The following is a 24,616-nucleotide window of genomic DNA, read 5'->3' on the forward strand; positions in this document are numbered from 1 at the left end:
ATACTGTTATAAAAACATTGTACCTATGTATTTTAAATAAGCTAAACACTCGTACTAGCAATATGAAAAATTATTATCCTGTGATTTTGTTTAACTATTAAACTACCGAAATCTTGGCGCTCTGTGGAATTACGTATAAGTAAATTACCGTCTTGTTTTTATATAAAAAATATAGTGCAAGAGGAATATAGTCGGCCTCTGATGTCGAACGTATTCAGAGGTTGACCGGCATCGGATTTAAGTTTTGTTTTACTTGTAACGTTACCGAATTTCAAAATTGTGATATGAAACACTAATAAAATAAGGTTAATAATAGAAAAAATCTTTTATTTGTAACTTAATCGTAAAAAAAAAAACATTATTTCGATTGCCGTTCGACGAAATTGATAAGAGTTCGAGTGGGGCGGCCGGTCATGCCTTTGCTCAAGTAGGGAGAACTGTCGTTGGGGCCCATGACTCCGGCAATGTCCAAGTGCAGCCATTTAGCGTCTTTTGGAACGAATTCCTTTAAAAACGCTGCGGCCGTACAGCTCCCGCCGCCCTTGGCGTTCCCTATGTTGTTCAGGTCGTAAGCGGCGTTTTCGCTTATTTGTTTCGTGTAGTGCTTCCACAACGGCAACCTCCAAACTCTATCGCCCGTTTCTGAACCTGCCTGTTCGAGCGATTGATAGAGGCTGGTACAATTCGAGAAAACGCCGGTAGCCGCGTTACCTAGAGAGATGCGTTAATATAGAACTGAGTTTATCTCGAGGTAACTACATTTTAAATTCAAATTACTTGAACGTAAGCAAATACAATACACATTATTGTAATATTAAATCATTTTGCAATGGTAGGTCCATGTATCGCGCGTTTAATTTATCTTGATAACATTTTAATTGGGTGTAACTTTTTTGTTTTTCGAGATATCAAGGTTACCAAAAAAAAAAAAATGTAAGATTAGTAGGCAAAATTTTTTCCATGTGACGTATAAAACAAAACACTATCAATTTTCTGTTGTATAAGCCTACATCATATATTTTTTTAATGGCACACGCAGTATAGAATATCTTATTCCGATTACAGTGATGTTACCATATAGCTGCTAGACATATAGAGGCCGTGCCTAATCTGACAGTACAGAAACTCATGAAGCAACTATGTAAATTTTTTTTGAGAAGGTACATTCAACATGCACATCCTCGAATGACAAATTTTGACGCAGGAGCCATAAGACCTTGGAGCTTTCCACAAAACAACATGACCGCTGACAGATCGTCGATGTTTGGATGCGGCATTTTTCCGGCAGTATTTTCTCAAAATATGTCGAAATTCTATTAAATTTTCAGGCAAAAAAGGAGTTAAGGTCTGGAAAAGCAGTGCCGAGTTGCAACACCCACGTCAGCGTCTGTATAATTCTGTAATTAATTTGGCGTTTTTGTTCAAACCCTGTAGATACTGTGCAATTTCTATATGTATTTTTTTATGTAAGCTGTTTTTTTTTGTAAAACTGCGCAAAGCGTTAGATTTCATAAACTCGTAGGTTTAACCTTCATCGAAATAACTTTCGAGATGCTAGATATCGCACATGAAACATCTAAGTGAAATAATGTTCAAGAAGCAACTCCCACAGGCAGTAATTGTAATTATGCTTATTCTAGTAAAAATTCAACTTGTAGCTTCATTTATTATATTTCCTGTAGTTCTTGTGCACTAAAACATATTACCCAAACATCCTTCGTAGCTATTTAATTGCTTCTAAAAATGTAGGGCATTATGTTTAGTAAATTTTAGCAAGTCTATTTTCCATCTTTTTAAGTGTCAAATATATAGGCATCACTCTTTCCTTAATATCCTATTAGTTTCTCATATTTGCCACATTTGCTGTCATTTCGTGAAAGAACAAAGTATTGAAAGCACAAACTATACAAGTTTGTGAGTACGGGTAGAATCAAAGAGTATAAGATAGAGGGGAAGGCTCCCATTAGTGGCAAAGTTAAAAAGCGTACACGAGTGTCAACGCTCTCTAGTGATTGGGTCCAGTCATGAAAACGAAAAATGCGCGGGACGTACGGTTCAATTCAATTTAAAGTTTGAAAGGTAAAAAGTGAAAAAAAAATATGTCGAACAAATTTATGTTTTAAAATGTTTTATTAAAATATAAATAAAGTTCTGTTATCCGGTACAAGTTACTGTAGTATTTTCAGTGTGACGCATTACTTTAAAACGCCATGACAGTATTTTAGTACTTGGACACAAATAATAGATGGCATTTGTAACAATATACACGACCTTCCCTTCATCTATTATACTCTTTAGGTAGGATATATTGAAACCAAAATTTAAAACAGCAATGGCACAGGGCACAGACTGTTCTGCGACAATATTAATTACTTAGCTCGGCGTTGCCAACTATATACGGAATTTTCCAGAAAAATTACGGTAATGTAGCAACTCAGTCAATTGGGGCGTCACGCATGCGCAAAAGATCCATACCCTCTTTACGAAAATATCATAGCCATCTGCGGCGCAACAATTTTTACCGTAATATATATTATCTTATAGCTATATGGATGTAACACACTTTATATTTTAGTCCACTCGTATTCGACAAATCGGAAAAATAGGAAATTTTTATATAATTTCAAAGAGTGTCCTAACTGCAATAAAAATATGTTTATGTTTGACATATTAGTAAACAACGTTGCGAATTTAGCATCGGTGGTAGGAGTGATAGGCTTCAAATACACTTTCTGAATAATAAAAGAGCACCCGCAGCTCGTCATCAGTATATTGGGCAGATATTTCCAAAGCTGGCAAAGACATTAGCAGAAAACGGTATCATGTCAAATGCTAAAAAGGTATGCCGGAATTATGTTTTAAATGAAGAAAATAAGGCGATCATATTATGATTCTATGAAGCACATACAGTTTCCTCTATTTCTATTATGAAGAGACAGTTTTGAAAGAATATAAATATAATGCATTTAAATTTCGCAAAACTCAAAAACTGAGTGTAGAACAATGTCAAAGGAGGATGCAGTTTAGTTTGGATTTTTGAAATGGGCATAATGAGAATAATAATTATTTGAAAAGCATTTTATAAACTGATGAAAGTTCGTTCACTACAAGAAAGGGTTATAATACGCGACATTGGTCTTTAAATAATCCTAGACAAATACACGAAATAAAAACCCAGGGGTACCAATCAATTAATGTATGGTGTGATGTCATAGATTGGCAAAGTCAACTGGAGATCATTATTTGCAATTCTTAAAGCACCAAATAGAACAATATATAGAAGGTTTATCCCTGAATATTATATCTTACCTTAACATTAATGGATTTTTTCTTTTGGGGACACATAAAAAAAACGTGCGCAGCGTGTTGTCCTTTTTAGTGTTTTTGTTCTACTTTAATTTGTAAATAATTATTGTTGTTGCAATCAGTCACGGCATTCTTTGAGATTACATAAAAATTTCCTATTTTTGTCGATAAGATATTCTCTTAAACACATATATAATGAAAAAAACTTGTGTATTAATCCTACAATTTGTTTTTTTGTTTACCTCGTTATCTTCAAAAATAAAAAAGTTACAGCCAATTAAAATGTTATCAAGATAATTTGAACGCACCGTACAGGATGGAGATGTAAAATATCATTTAAAATATTAAATTAAGAAAATTATAGCCTGGTAATGAGTTAATTAGGAAGCAAATAAAATTCAAATTTTTCTCAGAAACTTTCTGTTAGGTAAAGGATTTTTTTTCTTTTTGTGGGATACTTAAATCAGTCAAATTTCTTCATTTTTTACTTCTTCGAAGTAATCTGGCCTTTTCTGGGAAACCCATCCTATATGTCTCAGTCACCATTAAACATCTCACCTTCCATAACATCCATTTCAACAAATTCTGTTTTTGTTCTGCTTTTTTAAAGTAAACCGCCACCGCCATATCTCAACCTCACCTTCCAAGCCAATAATCGACTGATTATCTTAATAACTGACCAAAATTTGGAGGATAAGAACAGAGGTGCTTAATTACTTGTTAAAAACTACTGATTATTTATGATTATTTATATCGGTGTATTAGCATTAGCCTGTATCTATTACCGCGATAACACTCGAAATTAAAATTCCCAGCATAGGGTGTCCGTAAATTAGACGTAACTAAAATGGAAATTCAAGGTCTTAAAAAATATTAATTTTTTAAAATACATTTAAAAATCCGCCAACAGGGTGTCACACCTTTTACAAGAAGAAGTGGTTGACCCTAGTAGGGAAAATAAATGACTAAAATACTGACGTTTAATTTAGGGACACCTTGTGATATGATATAAGCAGTTTTGAACTTGAACTGAGGTGGCTTTTACTTGATAAAAATCCATTTAACACAATAAATAAGAACTGAAAGTTCAGATTTTCACAAAATTATATATATTCACATGACAATTGTTTCGACAACACCATGTCTTTATCAAACGTAATATTTACAAATTACCTGATACTATATATACCGAAAAATGACAATAAAACTTTAATTAATGTTGTGAGAATTTAAGTATAATAACGGAGAGGTATTTAAATCTAATTGATCGTTAAGCATTACATTTGAATGTCTCATTTTGTTAATCTCCATGGCTTCCAATAAATTTAATTTTCTACTTTTTGTGGCTGTATGTAAAATATCAAAATTGTCGTAAAACATATGTTTTTAAGTGTGTAGCATAATTAGAATCTAGACTATTGTTTTTAAACGCTCTTTTATGTTCGGTAATGCGTTTCTTGAAGTTTGTCCAATATAAATTTTAGGGCAAGATCCGCATTTCAACCTGTAGACACCTGATTTTTAAGATTTTGGTCATTTCGTGGTATTGTTTTTTAAAAATTTTCCTATTGTGTTGTTAGTTCTGAAAGCTATTTTTACACCACATTTTGACAAATGTTTCGAAAGTTTTTCACTGGGTTCTCCTATGTATGTAATTATTTGAAATTGTTCGTGTTCTGTATTAAGTTTCGGATAAATAAAATTTACTGTTGTCTGGATTTGTTTTTTATTTATAATTTTATCTATAATAGACAGATTGTAGCAGTTGTTCAGTGCAATTTGTTTAATGATATTAAGTTCTTTGTTGTAATTTTCTGTTGAGAGTGACGTATTATGAAGTCTGTATAAAAGAGTGAAATGCAGCCATTTTGTGTGTATAAGGGTGATTTGAGCTGTTATGTATGACTGTGTGCATGTGTGAAGTTTTATGATAAATGGAAAAATCTAATTTGTTTTGCGTTTTCGTGATAGTTAAGTCTAAAAAATTAATAGTTATCCTGTTCAATCTTGATAGTAAATTTTATACGATTATGTAATGAGTTAATGTAATTTAAAAAGGAATTCAATTGTCTGTCCGTTCTAACAAAGCAAGCAAAAACATCATCCACGTATCTATAAAAGCATAGAAAATTTCTGCTTAAAAGATTTTCTAGTATGTAGAAGTATGTAGAAAACTTCTACTTAAAAGATTTTCTAGTATAATATGGTGGTATAGATACGTGGATAATGTCTTTGCTTGCTTTGTTGGAACGGATAGGCAAATGAATTCTTTTTTAAATTACATTAATTCATTACATAATCGTATAAAATTCACTATCGAGTTTGAACAGGATAACTCTATCAATTTTTTAGACTTAACTATTACGAAAACCTTATAACACACACAATGGCTGCATTTCACTCTTTTATACACAGACTTCTTAATACGCCACTCTCAACAGAAAATTACAACAAAGAACTTAATATCATTAAACAAATGCACTGAACAACGGCTACAATCCATCCATTATCGATAAAATTATAAATAAAAAACAAATGCAGACCTAACCTAATACAGAACACGAATAATTTAAAATAATTACATACATAGGATAACCCAGTGAAAAAGTTTCAAAACATTTGTCAAAATGTGGTTTAAAAATTGCTTTCAGAACTAACAACACAATAGGAAAATTTTTAAACAACAATAAAACCAAGTGTCCAACATCTCAAAAATCAGGTGTCTACAGGTTGAAATGCGGATTTTGTACCAAAATTTGTATTGGACAAACAGGCAGATCCTTCAAGAAACGCATTACCGAACATAAAAGAGCGTTTAAAAACAATAGTCTAGATTCTAGTTATGCTACACACTTAAACACAGAAAAACACATTTCTTACAATTTTGATATTTTGCATACAGCCATAAAAAGTATAAAATTAAATTTACTGGAAGCCATGGAGATTAACAAAATGAGACATTCAAATGTATTGCTTAACGATCAATTAGATTTCAATACCTCTCCTGTATTGAACTTAAATTCTCCCAACAACATTAAGGTTTTATTGCCATTTTTCGGTATATATAGTAGCAGGTAGTTTTTAAATGTTACATTTGATAAAGACACGGTGTTGTCGAAACAATTGTCATGTCATAATATATAATTTCGTGAAAAGCTGAACTTTTAGTTCTTATTTATTTAGTTTTGAACTTACCCAATGCAACGCGCATCGCTCCAGTCAACGTTGCTATGTCCAGCACCCACTTGGGTTTTAATTCTAAACTGTAACACAACGCATCAGCCAGTATCAACCGTCCTTCCGCATCAGTATTATCCACACAAATACTCTTTCCGTTACGTGCGTAGATTACATCGCCCGGCTTTAACGCGTTGCCGGATGGTAGATTTTCGACTAATGGAATTAAAACCTTCACACTGGTCGGAACATTCAATTTTGCCAGTCCATAAAGCGTGGCGAAGACGCAAGCAGCGCCGGACATGTCCGCCCTCATCTCATCCATCGACTGCGCAGGCTTTAGGCTTATACCACCGGCGTCAAACGTGACGCCTTTGCCTATCAAAACGTAGGGATCGCCGTCGCTTTTCTTGTAGGTCAACTCTAGAAATTTTGGGGGTTCCACCGAACCTTTCGCTACTGCTAGTAGAGCGAACATTTTTTGCCTTTTAGCCCACTCTCCATCATATACTTTCACGTCCACACCTAATGGTCTTAATAAATCTTCGGCTTGTTGCGCGAATATAGTAGGAGTCATGAGATTGGCCGGGGTGTCGGCCAATTTTCGAGCTAAGTTTTGCGATTCACCCAGGAGCACCCCCTTCGTCCAATTTTCGCAGTCGCGGCCCTGCAATTCATAGGGCTGCACCGTTGCTAACTCGTCTTTCTTCGTTTTGTAATCTTGAAACTTCCAAGTCGAGAGTGTGCTAGATTCGGCGGCCGATTCGGGGTCGCCCAGACTATCAATAAATATTTGTTTTATGCCAGCCAAATCTAACGCTTTACATCCGGCTGCAATGAATAAATAAACTTAATCACATCTTGATTGACATGATTATTGTCAAATGAAAATATGGGGTTTTATCAACATACGACTAATTTTTTTGGTCGGTAAACATATATTGCCCGTTAAAGATATAATAAATGATTTTTCATGGGAGAGAACGCTATAGCTAATATTAGTTCCTTTGAATCTATAGTATAGAAAAAATAAGAAACAAGGAAGTAACGGTAGTCTTCTATACATAGTATCTGCCAATTGTAAAATACTATTAATATCCTTGCGTTGCGTTCTTGCTATCTATATCAATAAAATTCGACAGGCACCTTATTCAACAGCAATGTGTTTTAGTTGATTTACAATATTTTTAGGTTATATACAAGGTGCCGGAATGAATTGCTAAATTAAATGCTAAATTTAAACTTATTTTAAAGTATACGGGGTCGCTAAAACAAGCGTGGCGAATAAAACCTACATTTTTTACCCATATTTTAATTTTTCTCAAAAAATACTAGTTTTCACAGTTTTTAAAAAATTTACAATAGCGCCACTATTTTTGAAGGTAGATCACTCATATTTGATATTAGCGTTATAATATTTTAAGGATTTTTTTTTACCGAAAAGCCTTTATTGTTATTATCCAAGATTTGTAAGTTACTTGTTACAGAGTCATAGTTAACATAGAATATTTTTGGTTAATAAAAATTAGCTAATCTCAAGATTAGTTTTAATTATATAATTAAATAAAAAAGGGACAAGGACAATTTATTTCTAAAAACAATTTGATTTTGACGAGAGTTTCAAATAGGTGAATATAAACACAAATAAATTATATAAAAAGCAAAATATATTGTTATATAGGATTCAAAATACATTTTATCATAAACAATAAATTAATTTTAATTAATTACTGATTAATTTGTCATTTAAAGAACAGTCACTAAGTTCACTTTCAGTAACATTTTCTGAATGCAGTGAAATTATTATGGGATCTATTTCATTAAAATTGGTTTTGTTATACCACTATAAAATAATTTTATTGGTACCTTCCACACAGTCTTTCCAAATCTTGGGTGTAACTTGTAATAGACCTTCATTCCACATAGAAAAAACATTTTCATCACTATGACCGTCATTCTGATATATTTTATCACAATACCATTTAGCCTGTGACCATATCAATAGCATTGAATTCACACTGGCATGGAGGGATATGAAGTACTTGATGACTATGACTTCTGATGATTTCATGTAACACATATTTCTTTTCTTTACGATTTCTTTTCACTATATCCAATAACTCTTGTTTTGTTAATGATGGCTGAAATTCATTTTTGTTTTTAACCAATTAGTCACTTATCTCTTTTTTAGAAGAACTTGTACAGGGATCCTTTTCTGATAAAATGCACTAATATGGAGCATTATCCATAATTATAACTGACGGCTCTTCCAAGTTGCAAATTAATTTTTCTTTTAACCGCTTAATAAATATCTCTAAGTTTGTTCCATCAACAAATTCTTTTTCACTCCCTGCATTCTCTTGAAAGCCCAGTGGCCCTCTTACACTTTTCATTGAATTATTTTGTCAAAACTTTTTTGCACCATCTTTAGAAAATATCCACATTTAGTCCATGAAAATAACCTAACGAGAGGAAGTGTTAACATACTCATAATTTCTCAAAAATTTAGTTCGAAGTTCAGTATCGTCTTTGTTGTATTTAAAACCTATACTGGTCAATATTCTCTGCAAAGAACCATTGCTAATAGAAGCAAGTTCTTGTTCTTTAAGCCTTCTATTTAAACTTGCTATTGTGACGTTTTTCTAAAAAAAAACAAGGAAATTAATCATCATGCACTATTACTTTCACTACACATTTGATACACCGTGTCTCATATTTAACTACATCACCTATATCAGTCTTGGTCTCTTTTCGGGGTCTCTTCTTTCCTGGTGATTTTATTACGCTTTCATTGGATTTTAAACGACAATGATATCCGCTATTTCATTAGTTATACAAACCTCTTGGAAAGTGTTTGGACAGTGGTGATAAAGGTTTCTTGTTAAAAATAATTTAGCAAAGATTTTTTTGACACGGAAAATATTCAAACCTTTATACACATTTATACTGCACCAATACCGCTATATTTCTCAAAATACTAAAGAACATATTAAAATACAAATGGTGCGAAAAAATGTTATACAAAGACAAGTAGGAGGGGCTTGAAGTTAATATGTTCTTACTATTGACTATTTTTGAGATCTTAATCTTTTACTGATTCCCATATTGGTGACAGGTTGAGACCTGAGTCGCGGTTAAGATTGTTAGGATGTTTATAGATTTCTATAGACTCTCGTATTTTTCGTTGGTAGAAGAATTGATTACATGCAAGAATTTTAGTTTTATCGAATAAAATTTTATTTCCGGTTTCGTGATTGTGTTTGGCAACAGCTGATGAGTTTATTTGTCTTAGTCTTAAGGCTCTTTCATGTACTTTGAGCCTAGTTGCATGGAATGCTGTAAACTCCTGGCACCTCAAATGGAATTTTATCTTTGGCGGACCAAAGATGTTGAGCGATTTTTGGACAAGTGGTAAATCTGGTTTTGACGTTATACTTCTCTAGAACTTTTGATATGTGGTCGGTGATATTTTGAATGTAAGGAAGGACCACAGTGGCAAGTGTGCGATTGCTTTCGACCTCATTGCTATTGGAAGGTTGTGGTGAAGTGTATTTTTTGATCGAACGCTTAATATCTTTAATGTGGAAATTATTAGAGATAAGAGCAGAGGTAAGGTGATGTAATTCTGGGTTCAGTGGCTCCGCCTCAAATAGTCTTACGGCTCTCTATGCAAGAGAGTTAAGGTATCGGTCTGTGTGCATAGGTTTTCTGTAAACACAATGACCCAATGTTAGGTCTGATTTTCTATTGATAAGAATGCGAAACGTCAGCAAGTTCGACTCAGCAAAAACCAACGCAGGAGGAGTCCAGAAGTTTTGTAAAAAGCAAGCAATATATATGATAAAATAAATTAACAACCGGAGGACCAAAATATAAACACAAGCTAACGAAACACCACAAACTTTCAACTTTCTAGTTTTCAAAAAATTTAATCTGTCAAACAGACAGCAGTTACACGCAACATTACAAATTCGTCCATCTTTATCGGACATACGGATAAGCCATATGGTTTGCTTAAGGCAACAACTAGAAAATAATATACTTTGCCATCTTACGTGATTTACAATATATTGCGCTGTAAGTGGATGTTTTTTATTGAGCAATAAAGCTATTGTTATTATTATTAGTGGTATGGTCACAACGAATTTTAATACCTGCTATGGCTGTACGAACACTTTCTTTGTCATTGCGAATGATTTCGCATTCGTCTATTTCGGTTTTGCACGGTAGTCCTACAACTGCGATCGCCGGGTAGTCCTGGTGCAATCCCCAAAAAATGAAGCTTTTGCCCGGCTTTATGGATCCTCCCGTTCTAGAAACAAATGTACATATTTAATGGAAGCCCGAGGTTCAAATGAGGGGATCTGGACGATTAAAGAAGTTCCCTGAATCGTCAAACACAATTTACAATGGGAATCTTTATTACATTATTGCTATTATAATACAGCTACTCGACATCAATGGAAAACATTGACAGAATTACCCTTAGGGCTAATGGCCTGCGGTTATTATTTAGGATGATCAATTGAAATCGTATCCCAACCAGTGTCTCCTTAAATCAATATGATTTATTTACTCAAATCAGTACACTCGACTCCACCAAATTAAACGGAATAATCGACAGCGTCTTAAATAACAGAAAAGAAATGTCCCAAATTTTATTTAAGCTCATTAAAGTATCACTGGTATATAAAAAGACATGCGGCAATTTCAAATGACCTTTCTAAGACAGGGATCTACAGACACTGACTTCAATTTAAAATGAAACATTTAGATTCTGTGCAGACTAACTTCACAACAAACATCCATAAGATATTTTTTTAATCACATTTTTTTCTTAAGTTACATAGCTTTACGTACTGTTCAGGTATTTACAACAATAAACATATTCAAATTCCAATAAACAATATTACAAAATATATATATAGCATCCGCATTAAAAATATTTCCGAACCGTAAAAAGTTGAGATTTATACATCACTTTTAAATATTTAAATCAACTTTTTTGTAACAATAAATTAAGGCAAAACTGCAGACTTTGGGTAAGCCGAATTCGATTTTTGAAAAGTCGATTATTTTTCAAAACGGAAAACATACAAATACAGCGTCCTTGGCACACATATTGCTATTTATAAACACATGTTTTGTTAATAATTTTAATGAGCAATTCACTACATTTCAAACATTGCCGTTTAAGGGGTGCGTTTAAAAAAAACATACGAAAACGTAAACATTCATTCCCATTACCCGGACTGTCCAGTAGTTCACGAAATAGATCACACCAAGTGATTTAAAACTAACCAAAACAAAGGTATTTTGCGCTCTATAAACAGCATTAATTCTACGATTGTTGTGCGTGTTTTTTTAAGTTATTAGTTGGCACGATTTGGAAAGGTAACACCAGCTAAATTCGCATCGTTATATGAATGGTGTGTTGGCGGATTACAAACATTTTTCACAGATGTTCAGAGCAACTCCCTAAACGAAATAGTTGAGTGATATGAAAACCCGTTTTCATAAATATATGAGGGATTGTTAGGGTAAAATTACTTCAAAAAAGACTTTAGATATTCTATATAGAAATTACACTAACTAAAATTGATGTCATAATCGATGTTATTGCTTGCTGACAGATAAATACAAAAAGACCTGTTATCTAGTTTTGTTATAAACGAGCACCAAAACATCTCTTGCCTGTCAAATCGATATAATTTTGCATAAATATATAGGGTTTTCAATGGTAATTAAAAATCATAGGGTGACACTCACCATTTGAGATAGCGACTTCATTATGTAGTATATAATTTTTATTATTTATCGGTCAACATAATAGTGTTTAAATGTTTATGCGTCCTGGAGCAAGATCACTAATGAAACGTCTCTAATTTTTTTTTGATTTACTAGACCGAAACCTGGATTAATACAAACGAAGGCAATATGGTTAGGCTTTCTTTTGGTTGAAAATTCAGATTTTTCTGCAAGAATAATAGAGATTGGCGAAAGGCCTGTTAAATTCCAAACAGCTGAACAAAATATGGAGGATATTTTCAATACCCTTGTCATCCGATTCCAGATATAAAAAAATTCTGCTAAAAAAATCTGACATTATTCAACGGATCTTTTATCTTTCTTCGAAGAACCGCGTATAACAAATTAAAGCGATGAGAATATTATTGCTTAACTTTTTTTTTTGGTAATTTAAAATTGCTGTTTTCATTACAATTTGAAATGACAAGTGATTTTGGTGATATTCTTAACAGAATGAGTTATGGCCATGTGTGTAGTACCTATTTCTGCTAAATTTCGAAGTCTAATTGAAATATTATATTCTACAGAAAGAATTTATTGTGATATAAGTAACAAATTCTAGCTATCTTTGCACTATTTTTTGTTACTACTAGTGAATGGTCGGATCTCCATTGCACTGTCGAGTGAAAAAATGGTTTTGAAAGTTATGATTAAATATTTATGGTCGAAATTATACCCATTTCTAGTGATGTCATGCTGCTTGTCAAAAACATATGTTTGCTGATTATTACAAAGTAGAGGTTGCTAATTGACAGTGGCATTTTGACTATACGGTGTTAAAGTAATGATTGTTGATTGTACCTGTTGTTACCTTTGTGATTTTTGGCAAGGTAAAAAACCAATGTTTTTAACTGACAGTTATGGATATGTCACATAACTTAACGCCATTGACTTTCTTGCTTTTCAATAATAATATAGATGTTAACATTCATCGTCAAATTTTGCTCTTTGCAGAAATTTTTTAGAATAATATATTGTGGTTGACTGTTTATCTCTGCAAAATGATTTGGGGGTGGCTTCGAATAACCTACCCCTAAATGTTGGCTTCTTCAGAGTTTAACTGAAACTGCCTCGCATTTTACTCTGTACCTGCATATATATTGTTTGACGGGGGCGGAGCTAAAGACGCTTTTGTCAATTTGAGAATCAGTCATTCCAGACAATGTTCATGCCCAGCTTTTAGCTCCGCCCCCCTCAAACGATATATAAGCAGGTACACAATAGAATGGGAGTCAGTTTCAATCAAGCTCTGAAGCTTGCAGTTGATGAAATTATTTAATCACTGACTTTAGCAGCCTGTGTGGTTCGTTAAGTCGGCTATATTGAAGAAAAATTCAATAACAATGCTAGGCAGCACACCGCAAGTATCGTGCAACATTACATTACAGAAGTCGGTTTTATGGAGTTATGGAGTGGCCAGCATGTAGTCCCGATCTCAATCCGATCGAACATTTATGGGATGAGCTAAAACGAGAACTCGTATTCCAACCTAGATCCCAGAGCTTACAGTTGCAATAGAGGAAGAGTGCTTTAACATTCCACATGAAACAATTGCGAACGCGTAAGAGATGTTATTAGGGCAAGAGGGGTCATACCCATTATTAAAAAATAAGTGTTAGTGATTAATTGTCAATAAGCCTGTTCCTTTTAGTAATATAAAAAAGTTAATGCCTCCTGCAGTTATTGAAAAATGAATTTTAATCAATTTAAATTCATAGTAAATCATATTCTGAAAAAAAATGTAATTCAAGTCAAAAAGTTAGTTTTGGTGGTCAAGTCAAAAGATTACAATGAGCCGATTTCTATGCACACAAGTGTAGTTAGTTTGTAGATATTAGGGCAAAGTTGTCTTGCAAATGGATGTTAATTTATTGGACAATAAAAATTATTATAAATAAATAAAAAAAAAACAAAAAAATAACAAGGACAATATAAACATTCTGATAAATGACTGGAAGCCGAAATTAGTGTTTGTGTCGGAAACGCATGTAACGTGCGAATTGGGAATTGAAGAATACAGGATTGAGCAGTGTCTACCAATGAACCGCAGGACGGGTGGAGTGATGGCATTGGTAAGAAATAATATTAAATATAAACTTGTAACAAATGAATGTATTCAAAACTATGTTTGGTTGTTATCTATCGACGTTACTATATCAGGAAATAAATTTTTGTGTACTGTCCTATATCACCCACCCCAAATTGAAAATGCAAAATTTATAGACTACTTTGCAGGTTACTTAGATAGAGTGAGTAATATCTTAAAATCCTCATATTATGGGGACAAATTAATGAACATTGTATAGTCAAAAGGCCTTTCACAAATTGTTAAAACACTGACAGGAGTCAAACCTTCATTGATTTTATTGTTACCAATGACAGGTATCTGAAATGTGAAGTCCATATAACTCCTAAAATTAGTGATCACTGTTTGTTTTCGGTTAAACTGGACAAGGTTAGAGATTGTAATACTCATGAAACAATAGTTAATAGATGTTGGAAGAATTATCTTGGCAAATAATTTTACAAATAGTATTAGTTCTGTCCTCGATGTAATGTGCCCTATGAAAAAAATTACAATTAATCAGGGATACGCACATAAAAAATGGATCACAGTTGACATTATGGAACTAATGAAAAAGGGAGACAAACTTTATCGCAAAGCAGTTTACGACGAAACAGTGGGCAGTTGGAATAAATTTACAAGAGTTACAAATCAAATTGTAAAACAAATAAAAATCGAAAAGGATAATTATTTTCAGGGGGTACTCGATCAAAACAAGAATAACTTCAAAGTTCTATGGAAAAACTTAAAAGTTCTTCTCCCTGAAAAGAATACAACAGTCACTGCTGAAATATTGTTTGGAGTGGAGACAGTTTCAGACGAAATGCAAATCGCCAATAAATTTAATGAATACTTTGTAAGTAGTATTGCAGAAATTCGTAGCAGCCATTCCTACCTATATGGGGTTTTCTAAATTTGAAAGTGTGTCACTCTCCGCTGTTAAAAATTTTATTTATAGTGTGAAAAATGTAGGTGGTGGGACGAGTGGAATCTCGACTGGGGTACTCAGAGCTGTCTTCAGTGTAATAAGTAACCGTCTTTTGGAGATTATAAATACTTCACTTTCTAGTATTTCCGCACGAGTGGAAGACATCAACTGTGATTCCAGTTCCAAAGGTTCAAGGCACAAATCAGCATGGAGAATTTAGACAGATAAACACTGTTCCGGTTTATGAAAACATATTGGAAATGGTCGTCAAAGAGAAACTGCTTGCATTCTGCAATAACAATGTCATTTTAGTATGCAATAAATCTGGTTTCCATCATCAACATTTGTGTGAGTCTGTGAAAGTTAATATATGTGACAATTTCCTAAAAGCTGTTGATAGTAACAATCATATTTTGGCTGTGTTCTTGGATTTTAGGAGAGCTTTCGAAACTATTGATAGGTTTATGTTGTTAAGAAAAATGGAAAAGCCAGGCATACAAGGTTTAGTTTTGGTTAGAACCCAAAAAGTTAGATTTAAAAGAGTGTGTCTGACACTGTCGATACAATGTATGGAGTTCCGCAAGGAACTGTACTGGGACCTCTATTATTCCTATTGTATATTAATGACATAAAGTTATATATAGTTGGTAGTGACATACATCAGATGAGATGTAGTGTTAACAGCGATATAAACCGAATATATGAATGGTTATGTAAAAACAAACTTAATATTAACATGTCAAAGTCTAAATTTCGTAGTTTTGGGAAAAAACAAAAATTGAGTACTGTTAACATAGAAAACATAAAAATTGAAATACATAATGACATGCTAGTACGCAAAAATAAAATTATGTACCTTGGAGTCATGTTTTTTTCACAAAAAGTAGGATTTATATGTAGAATAGGTCATGGTCTTTCCATGTACACCAAATAACTTTTATATAACAGCATTCCGGCACCTCATCTCAAACATTGATCCACACTCCTCTATAACTTACCCAACTATAAGATAAATGAGTTTCAAGTAATTCAAAATAGAGCATTAAGATCGATCTTGAAGTGAAACACATAAACTCCTGTAAACCTAATGTCAAATGTTGTTAATATTATGACGGTTAAACAAGGCATTATTTATAAGGCAAATATTTTCATGTATTAGTTAAGAAATGAACTATTACCACACTACATCTGTGATAAAATAAAATATTTTAACAGCGTGCATAGTTACTAGACGAGAAACCGCAATGACATATATTATTATAATGACAAATTCTATTCTGTATAAGCGTCTCTCCGAAAATAATAAACCGCCAAATACCTTGAAAAATTGTGATAATTTCAGTGACTTTAAAACTATGTCGAGGGAATATGTGATGTTTAGATTTTAAGTATAAATCTTAATTTTGCCTATATGTTGATTTCTGGTTATAATTATGTTGTTTGTTGGTTTTGCTTGTTCGTGCACTTTGTAAAACTTTGTAAACAATTGTTTTTTGTATCTAGCAACCGACATCCATTTTTTCTCATCCATTTCTACATAAAAATGACGTCGTTCAAAATGGGCATAATTCCGACATATGGTATTAAAAATATTTAATAAGCCGCAACACAATGCATTCACCAACTCCGCGCCGAATACGACAAACACCCGATCCGATTGTCTTCTTACGAACTAAATCACAAATTCAATTGCCCGCGATTATACCAATTCCAATATATTGATTATACCCCTACTGTTCGCCGCGAGCACGACGTTCGAGTTCTGTTTCCAACAGACCGCCGAGACGAACTCGTTGGGATCGTCCTCCCTCCTAGCGGGCTCCAACAGCCCGCCCACCGTCTCGAACTTGTAACTGAACAACTTTTTACTCAGCCCCTTGTAATAAACGAACAGGGCGTTGTTCTCGGAGCCGCAGGCGAGATAATCGCCATCGGTCGCTAATCCGACGAAGTTCTTTTCGTTCAGGTGGCCCGTGAACGACCTCAAACAGTAGGGGGTCTTCACGTTCCACATCTTCAACTGCGAGTCGGTCGAAGCGGACACGATTTCCTCGCCGTTCATGAACTTGACGTAGCTGACGGCCTTTTGGTGTCCCTGGAACACGTTCAGCGAGTTTTTCATGTTGCGCAGGTCGTAGTAATGGACGCAGTGGTCGGCGCTGCCGAACGCCAAGTGTGACGAACTTTTCGGATTGAACTTGACGCAGCAAATGTTCGCCTTCGCTTCGAGGGTCGCTATCGAATGTTCCTCGTTCAACGAATAAAGTTTGACGCGGGCGTCGTCCGATCCGGACGCTATCAATCGCGTATCCACCGAGTTGAAGTCGACGCTCCAGCAACGCCTCTCATGTTCCTGGTACGTTTTCGTTCGCTGACCGGTCGAAGCGTCCCATATCGTTACGGTACCTTCGTAATCGCTCGAGGCCAACGTGCTTTTGTGGTAACTGTGCCAGCTTATGCAGGATATTTTCGACCTCGACACCATCTCGATGCACGGGTAGTGAATGTTGACGATATCCCGCACGACTGCGCCGTAATCGAACACTTTTATCTTTCGCGTGACCCCCGCGATGGCGAAAAACTCGTTATCTTTGTCGAACTCTATGCTCGAGACTATCGTCGAGTTGTTGAACAGATCCGTGGAGTAATTCAGCGTCGTTAACACTCTGAGCGAATTGTACGTGGAAAATTTAATCAGGCTCTCCCTGAACCGATCCAAACCCGGTCCCGATTCGCCGGACGATTTGGTTTTATCGTCGCAATCTTTGCCGAATATCATATCTTTCGATCGACACGAAAAATAGCAATCCACGAAATCTTCAAAGTACGCGTGCATTCGTCTTCGCCGCATGGCGAGCGAAGCGAACGGCCGGGCCGGCGTTTCTGTCGCGTTTTCCTCCTTCCGATCTGCAATTAAACGAACCAAATTAAACGAATGCCTTCATTAATACGTTCGATGCGCATGACGCCGAAAAATGGACGCCCTCGCTACTCACAAGCTAAAGAAAGCTTATATGGTATCGCACAATGCAATATACTAGAAAAATAAATAAGAACTAAAAGTTCAGATTTTCACGAAATTATATATTTTTACATGACAATTGTTTCGACAACACCGTGTCTTTATCAAATGTAACAATTATTTATTTTGATAAATGGATTTTCTTTATCAAATGTAATATTTACAAACTGCCTGTTACTATATATATCGAAAAATGACCATAAAACCTTAATTAATGTTATTGTGAGAATTTAAGTTCAATAAAGGAGATGTATTTAAATCTAATTGATCGTTAAGCAATACATTTGAATGTCTCATTTTGTTAATCTCCATGGCTTCCAATAAATTTAGTTTTAAAATTTTTGTGGCTGTATGTAAAATATCAAAATTGTCGTCAAAAATGTGTTTTTTGGTATTTAAGTGTGTAGCATAATTAGAATTTAGACTATTGTTTTTAAACGTTCTTTTATGTACGTGAATGCGTTTCTTGAAGGATCTACCTGTTTGTCCAATATACATTTTAAGACAAGATCCGCATTTCAACCTGTAGACACCTGATTTGAAACTTTTTTACTAGGTTCTCCTATGTATGTAATTGTTTTAAATTGTTCGCGTTCTGTATTAGGTTTCGGATAAATAGAGTTTACTGTTGTTTGAATTTGTTTTTTATCTATAATGGACGGATATTAAGTTCTTTGTTGTAATTATCTGTTGAGAGTGGCGTATTAACAAGTCTGTGTATAAAGGAGTGAAATGCAGCCATTTTGTGTCTATAAGGGTGATTTGAGCTGTTATATATGACTGTGTCCGTGTGTGAAGGTTTATGATAAATGGAAAAATCTAATTTGTTTTGCGTTTTCGTAACAGTTAAGTCTAAAACCATACCATACTAGAACATCCTTTAAGTAAAAGTTGTCGTCAAAAATGTGTTTTTCTGTGTTTAACTGTGTAGCATAATTAGAATCTAGACTATTGTACGCTCTTTTATGTCCGTTAATGCGTTTCTTGAAGGATCTACCTGTTTGTCCACACCTGACACCTGATTTTTGAGATTTTGGACATTTCGTTTTATTGTTTTTTAAAAAATTTTCTATTGTGTTGTTAGTTCTGAAAGCTATTTTTAAACCACATTTTGACAAATGTTTTGAAACTTTTTCACTAGGTTCTGTTATGTATGAAATTGTTTTAAATTGTTAGTGTTCTATATTAGGTTTCGGATAGAGGCTGCATTTGTGCTTTATTTATAATTTTACCTATAATTGTTGTTCAGCGCAATTTGTTTTATGATATTACGTTCTTTGTTGTAATTTTCTGTTGAAAGTGGCGTATTAAGAAGTCTGTGTATAAAAGAGTGAAATGCAGCCATTTTGTGTGTATAGGGTGATTTGAGCTGTTATGCATGACTGTGTCCGTGTGTCAGGGTTTATAATAAATAGTAATAGTTAAGTCTAAAAAATTAATAGAGTTATCGACCTCGGTAGTGAATTTTATACAATTATGTAATGAGTTAATGTAATTTAAAAAAGAATTCAATTGTCTGTCCGTTCCAACAAAGCAAGCAAAGACATCATCCACGTATCTATACCACCATAGAAAACTTTACATTAAGGGTGTTCTAGTATGATATTTTCCAAATTAACCATAAAAATCTCGGCTAACAAAGGACTAAGTGGGTTTCCCATAATCAAACCTTCCTTAGTAAAAAAAAAGTTCTAAACAATATTCATATTCTTAATAATACATACATATATATAAAAATCTGCCTGTTGGAAGACACAAACACAATATTAATATAATATTATTATTACAACCACTCAAAAAAATGTTGTATTTTGGGAAATATTTTCACTTTGCGTGACAAAATGTCCAGAACTTGCCAAATGAAATGCTAATTTGCTGTTATTAATTTTCTACAATACTTTCCAAGGACCCCAAATTTCTCCATTGGTCATTAACTAATTTTATTAACTATGTAAGTATTTAAGTAGTAAAATGTGCTTATCAAAAGTAGTAATATCAGTTATTGGGTAACGCTTCACAAATTTAATTTTTGTTTACTTTTACCTTCTTTTATTCATAGTTTAACTGATTTGTTGAATTTTTATTGGAGTATCTGACGGGGTCAGAATTTTTTTTATGACTAGTAAATAAAGTAAGCAATCGCAATGAAGAGTTTATTATAATATAAGCTTTTTTAGAGTCATCGATATTTATTTCCAAAAATATTCTTTTCAGGTTTGAAACAGTATTCACTCTAACTATGATTAATATTAGAAAATTACATATTACATATCTATACATATACATATCTATTTATATTTATTATAAGTCGTTAGTATCCTTTAGACACTTCCCATAGGCGGACAAAATTAATGTCCGATGCAGTTGTCTAATAAAAAGAAAGCACAACATATCATAAAGAAAAGAACATATATGTATGTAAGCGAACAAATTATTTTTGCCGAGGGAAAATAAACAGAATTATATACCGGGTCTAAGGGCCCCGTGGTATGATACTAGGAAAACCGACATTCCTAGACAAAATGCTAGAAATCATTTTATTAATTATTATTAAATGACTGCAAGGGAGAGAAATTGTCATATGAATTTTAAAACCTGAATTTTTACTAAATCTTGTAATATTAATCATAGTTAGAGTGAATAGTGTTTCAAATCTGTCACGAAAATTTTTGGATATGGAGAACTCTAAAAAAGCTTATAATATAATAAACTCGGAGAGTTTAGAGAGTTTAGAAGAGTTAGAAAAGCTGGATAAATGCGAAAGTTTACCTGTTCCAATGTACATAAGGATTAGCGTTAAAAAATATTTTTTTCAGAACAAACGGAGTTTCGACGAAACCGTTTACAGCTTATAAACAAAGACTAAATCAAAATTTATTCTACAATTCTGCGAGGAATGTATTCTATGATGCAATTTGTTAGAAAATAAAATGCAGTGACATTTCTCAGGGTTGGCAGTCGTTAAAGTTTGACAAGTACTTCTGCAACAAAAGGTAGTATGGCACCAAATGATTTAATTTTGTACCTTTTAGATCTGTAAATCTGTGCCAAAAGCACTGACCAACATCATATAAACAAAATTATCTACAAAAAGGGACCCGAAGTTACATATGTATTCCTTGATTTTGTTGTCATGTACAAACTCGTTTTCTAAAACACTTACGTCAGTGGCGTCCTTGACGCAATGCCTATATGTTTAGTTAAAAAAAAGTGCAGACCACTGTTTTTTACACAATTTTGTTTAGAAAACATACACAATCCAAATTATAGGCGAAATAAAAAAAAAGTAAAAGTTAGAAGGCAAGGTAACCAAAAATGAAACGTATGTTTCTAAGTTAAAGAGAAAAACTAACAAAAATAATAAAGGGAAATTTAAAGAGTGTAAATTCATATGTATACATGAAGTTGTGAAAATATTGAATTTGAATACTCCTTAGATAGGTAATGCTTCACCTAACAGTAAAGTAGAGCTAAGACACCAAGATGTTTTCTTTGACAGTAACTTAAGTTTCAACTTTCATATTAATTGTAACTAATAAAGAACTGTGAAAGATTTGAATAGTATTTATTACTATAAGACATTTTACTATTATGTAAGGTCACTTTTGGAATATTCTCGTCAGGTTTGGTTTCCTTACTAAAGTCCTATATTCAACAGATTTAAAGATGGCAAAATAGATTACAATGAGTATACAAAATGAGGATATTTTATATGAAGAACTTCTATAAATCCTAATAAAAATCCTATAAAATCCTAAATGGATTTTTTTTTATAGAACTAAATGTGTGTCGGAAAGATCCGAGAGAGGTTAACCTGTTTAACAATGCATTTCATAGAACAAATTATGATTTATCTTCATCTCTGACACATTTTTCAAACTGTGTTACTGTGACGTTGTGGATCGTAACAATTTTTTATACTTATTTTATTGATATGTCTATATACTACTGTATTTTTATTGCTTATTTCTAATAAACAAACATGTATTCAATCGATATAGGAGTTTTATGGAATTCACATACAATAAACCCCAACATTTTATAAACCTTTACACCTATGTTGGACAAATTACTCTTAAAATTAAAGCCACTCACGAAGCATATCAAGCTCTTTAATATTCGATCCTGCTGTTGGTTAGTTTTACTTAATATAATACTGAAAGAGGGGTTTAATTCATTTTTATAGTCTTCTACCAATCTCCCAAATTACAAAGAACATGAAAACTAAAAATACCTGTGCCTCATCAGTTACAAAAAAGTGGTAAAGGTAAAGTGTGGAACTAGAGCAGTTTGGAAAATTTTTTGCTAATATTTTAAATCAATACCTTCCAGCTAGCTGCATATTTAAAATTACCCTCCGGCTGCTTACATATTTATTGAAGTTTCCAAAAAACAGAATCTTACCCTCACATAAATAGCAGGCATTTTTTTCTTACCAAAATGTGTAAAAGTTTTGGTTAGTTAGTGAGTCTAAGTTATTAACCTTGTATCAACTGTAGGTATAACAATTATAGCAAGGATACAGCAACTGATAGTTTGAACCACAAATTAAATAATTGCAAACTTACCTGCCGATGAACCGATATTGTCAATGATTTCCATCATCTCCTTTTTCATAGCATTGATAGTAGAAGCATCTGATTCAGATGCTCCTGCAGCAGTCCTTTCGACATCCTCTAAAGTTGGACACTTGCTATGAACTTCTTTTAACTTCTCACTGACTTCTTCAATATCATGCTCAATAATGGTAATCTCCTTTGCAATTTGCGCTTGCCTCTCCTGTTTCTGCTTCAACAAATGCTTTAAAAATTCTAGAAGTAACCGGTTTTGTGCTGCACAAGTTTCAGCTTCCAGCAATTGTTTCCTCTGAGTAAGCACTTCTAACATGACATTTACATCTGGTAATGTTAAATTTTGGGACTCTGTAGCTACAAACTCTCTTAAACCATCTGCAGCAGTGCTAAACTCTCCAGAACTGTCCCTTGTTATGCCGAGCGCTTCATATCCATTGAGCCTCATTTTATGCTTCTTAATTAAATCATTTAATAAAAAATTTGGAAAAATCTCTGTAATGGTAATGGCTGAATTACATTTTGGACAACGTTTCTGATTTTCTAATGCTTTTGTTATACATCCGTAACAAAAGGTATGACCACACTTGGTTATATGAGCTTCTTCAATCAAAGTTAAGCATATTGGACATGAAAAATCAGCACTTTTTTCTTCAAAACTGCCTGTTTGTGGGCGTGGCCGTTTTGGGGTACGAATAGAGGAACGATTTGGTGGTATATTTGAACCACTATGTGAGGATGCAGAACTACTGCGACCATCACGGTTAGTTGCCATTTTTTAGCAATTTATAATGAAGTTGCCGACCTGAAACAATCATATCAACTTACAAGAGTGCATATACATAATACACATGAAATGATTTATGTAAGTACTTAAATTGCAAATATAGTAAAACATTTAAAACTAAATCAATCTATATATTTTAGGAAAAAAATGGAATTGACATGTACAGGAAAGCAATGAAAGTTTCAGGTCGGGAATTGCTATTATAAACAAAAAAAATAGACAAATATGTGTAGCAATGTACAGCCACCCAGGATAAGGCAAAATATTCATACAACAAGAAATAAAGGGACATAAATAGGAGAATTAAAGTTAACTCACAAATGTATGCTTTCCAATAGTTTTCCTTGTGATACCTGATTAAACTTTTCAGCTCTTTCACTCAGTTTGATGTCCTTGCCGTCTTCTGCAGAATACACACCCAAGACCAGCCCCTTCTAAAACAATATATACAGTTTATTAGAATTGCACATTAAAAAATATATTAATCAACCCTAGTATTATTACCCTATTAGCCGAGGAAGTCGAAGAAAATTTCCTGAACGTTCTGTATAGAGTATATAACCTAGGAATACAGTAACTTTTTATCACTAAAGCCATAATAATGATGATGTACTCTGACACATTTACAAGTACTAACAAGTTTATTCTCAATTTTTATTAATATTTATAAAATTAAAATATTTCCATTTCACATACACACACATACACCAATTTTAGGTCACAACTGTCAAAAGGGCAGGCCACAGGCACAATCCAAAGTTCAACCAAAAATATCTTCCACCCGAGAATAAAAATAAATCAGTAATTTGGGATTCTGTGGTGGAGCATTGCACGCGGCGGTTTAACCTCCGTTCACTCCCGACAGAATCCCATGTATTCGTCCCAAAAAGTTTGATATCGGTTTCCACGGTGTGGATTTAGTGTTCTGAGTGTTCAGTGTACGTCTTAAAGT

At 33.5% G+C, this 24,616-nt stretch overlaps 1 protein-coding gene across 2 annotated transcripts; it reads right to left on the bottom strand.

Moving 5' to 3' along the window:
• Positions 1–325: 325 nt before the first annotated feature.
• On the bottom strand, positions 326–24,419 carry LOC132700419 (E3 ubiquitin-protein ligase COP1-like). 2 transcript variants are annotated; one of them, XM_060667729.1, is made up of 5 exons: positions 24,169–24,419; positions 23,983–24,098; positions 10,638–10,795; positions 6,502–7,314; positions 326–711 (listed from the first exon to the last, which is right to left on the bottom strand). In XM_060667729.1, exons 1-5 carry the CDS (start codon positions 24,259–24,261, stop codon positions 359–361), a joined length of 1,533 nt encoding a protein of 510 aa, XP_060523712.1. In that variant the 5' UTR covers positions 24,262–24,419; the 3' UTR covers positions 326–358. The 2 variants fall into 2 exon arrangements, with proteins under 2 accessions (XP_060523712.1, XP_060523711.1); XM_060667728.1 differs by lacking the exons at positions 326–711; positions 6,502–7,314; positions 10,638–10,795; positions 24,169–24,419 and adding exons at positions 16,983–18,191; positions 22,875–23,682 and having other exon boundaries at positions 23,983–24,099.
• Positions 24,420–24,616: the final 197 nt, after the last annotated feature.

Source organism: Cylas formicarius, unplaced genomic scaffold (assembly GCF_029955315.1).
Source record: "Cylas formicarius isolate icCylForm1 unplaced genomic scaffold, icCylForm1.1 PGA_scaffold_4__25_contigs__length_36172078, whole genome shotgun sequence".
In the NCBI taxonomy this organism is placed as follows: domain Eukaryota; kingdom Metazoa; phylum Arthropoda; class Insecta; order Coleoptera; family Brentidae; genus Cylas; species Cylas formicarius.

Coding starts and splice junctions, on each gene's coding strand:
- LOC132700419 (XM_060667728.1), bottom strand. CDS start 23,652: ATGGCAACTAACCGTGATGGTCGCAGTAGTTCTGCATCCTCACATAGT. Junction 18,192..22,874: donor CAATATCGGTTCATCGGCAG/GTAAGTTTGCAA, acceptor GTTTAATTGCAG/ATCGGAAGGAGGAAAACGCG.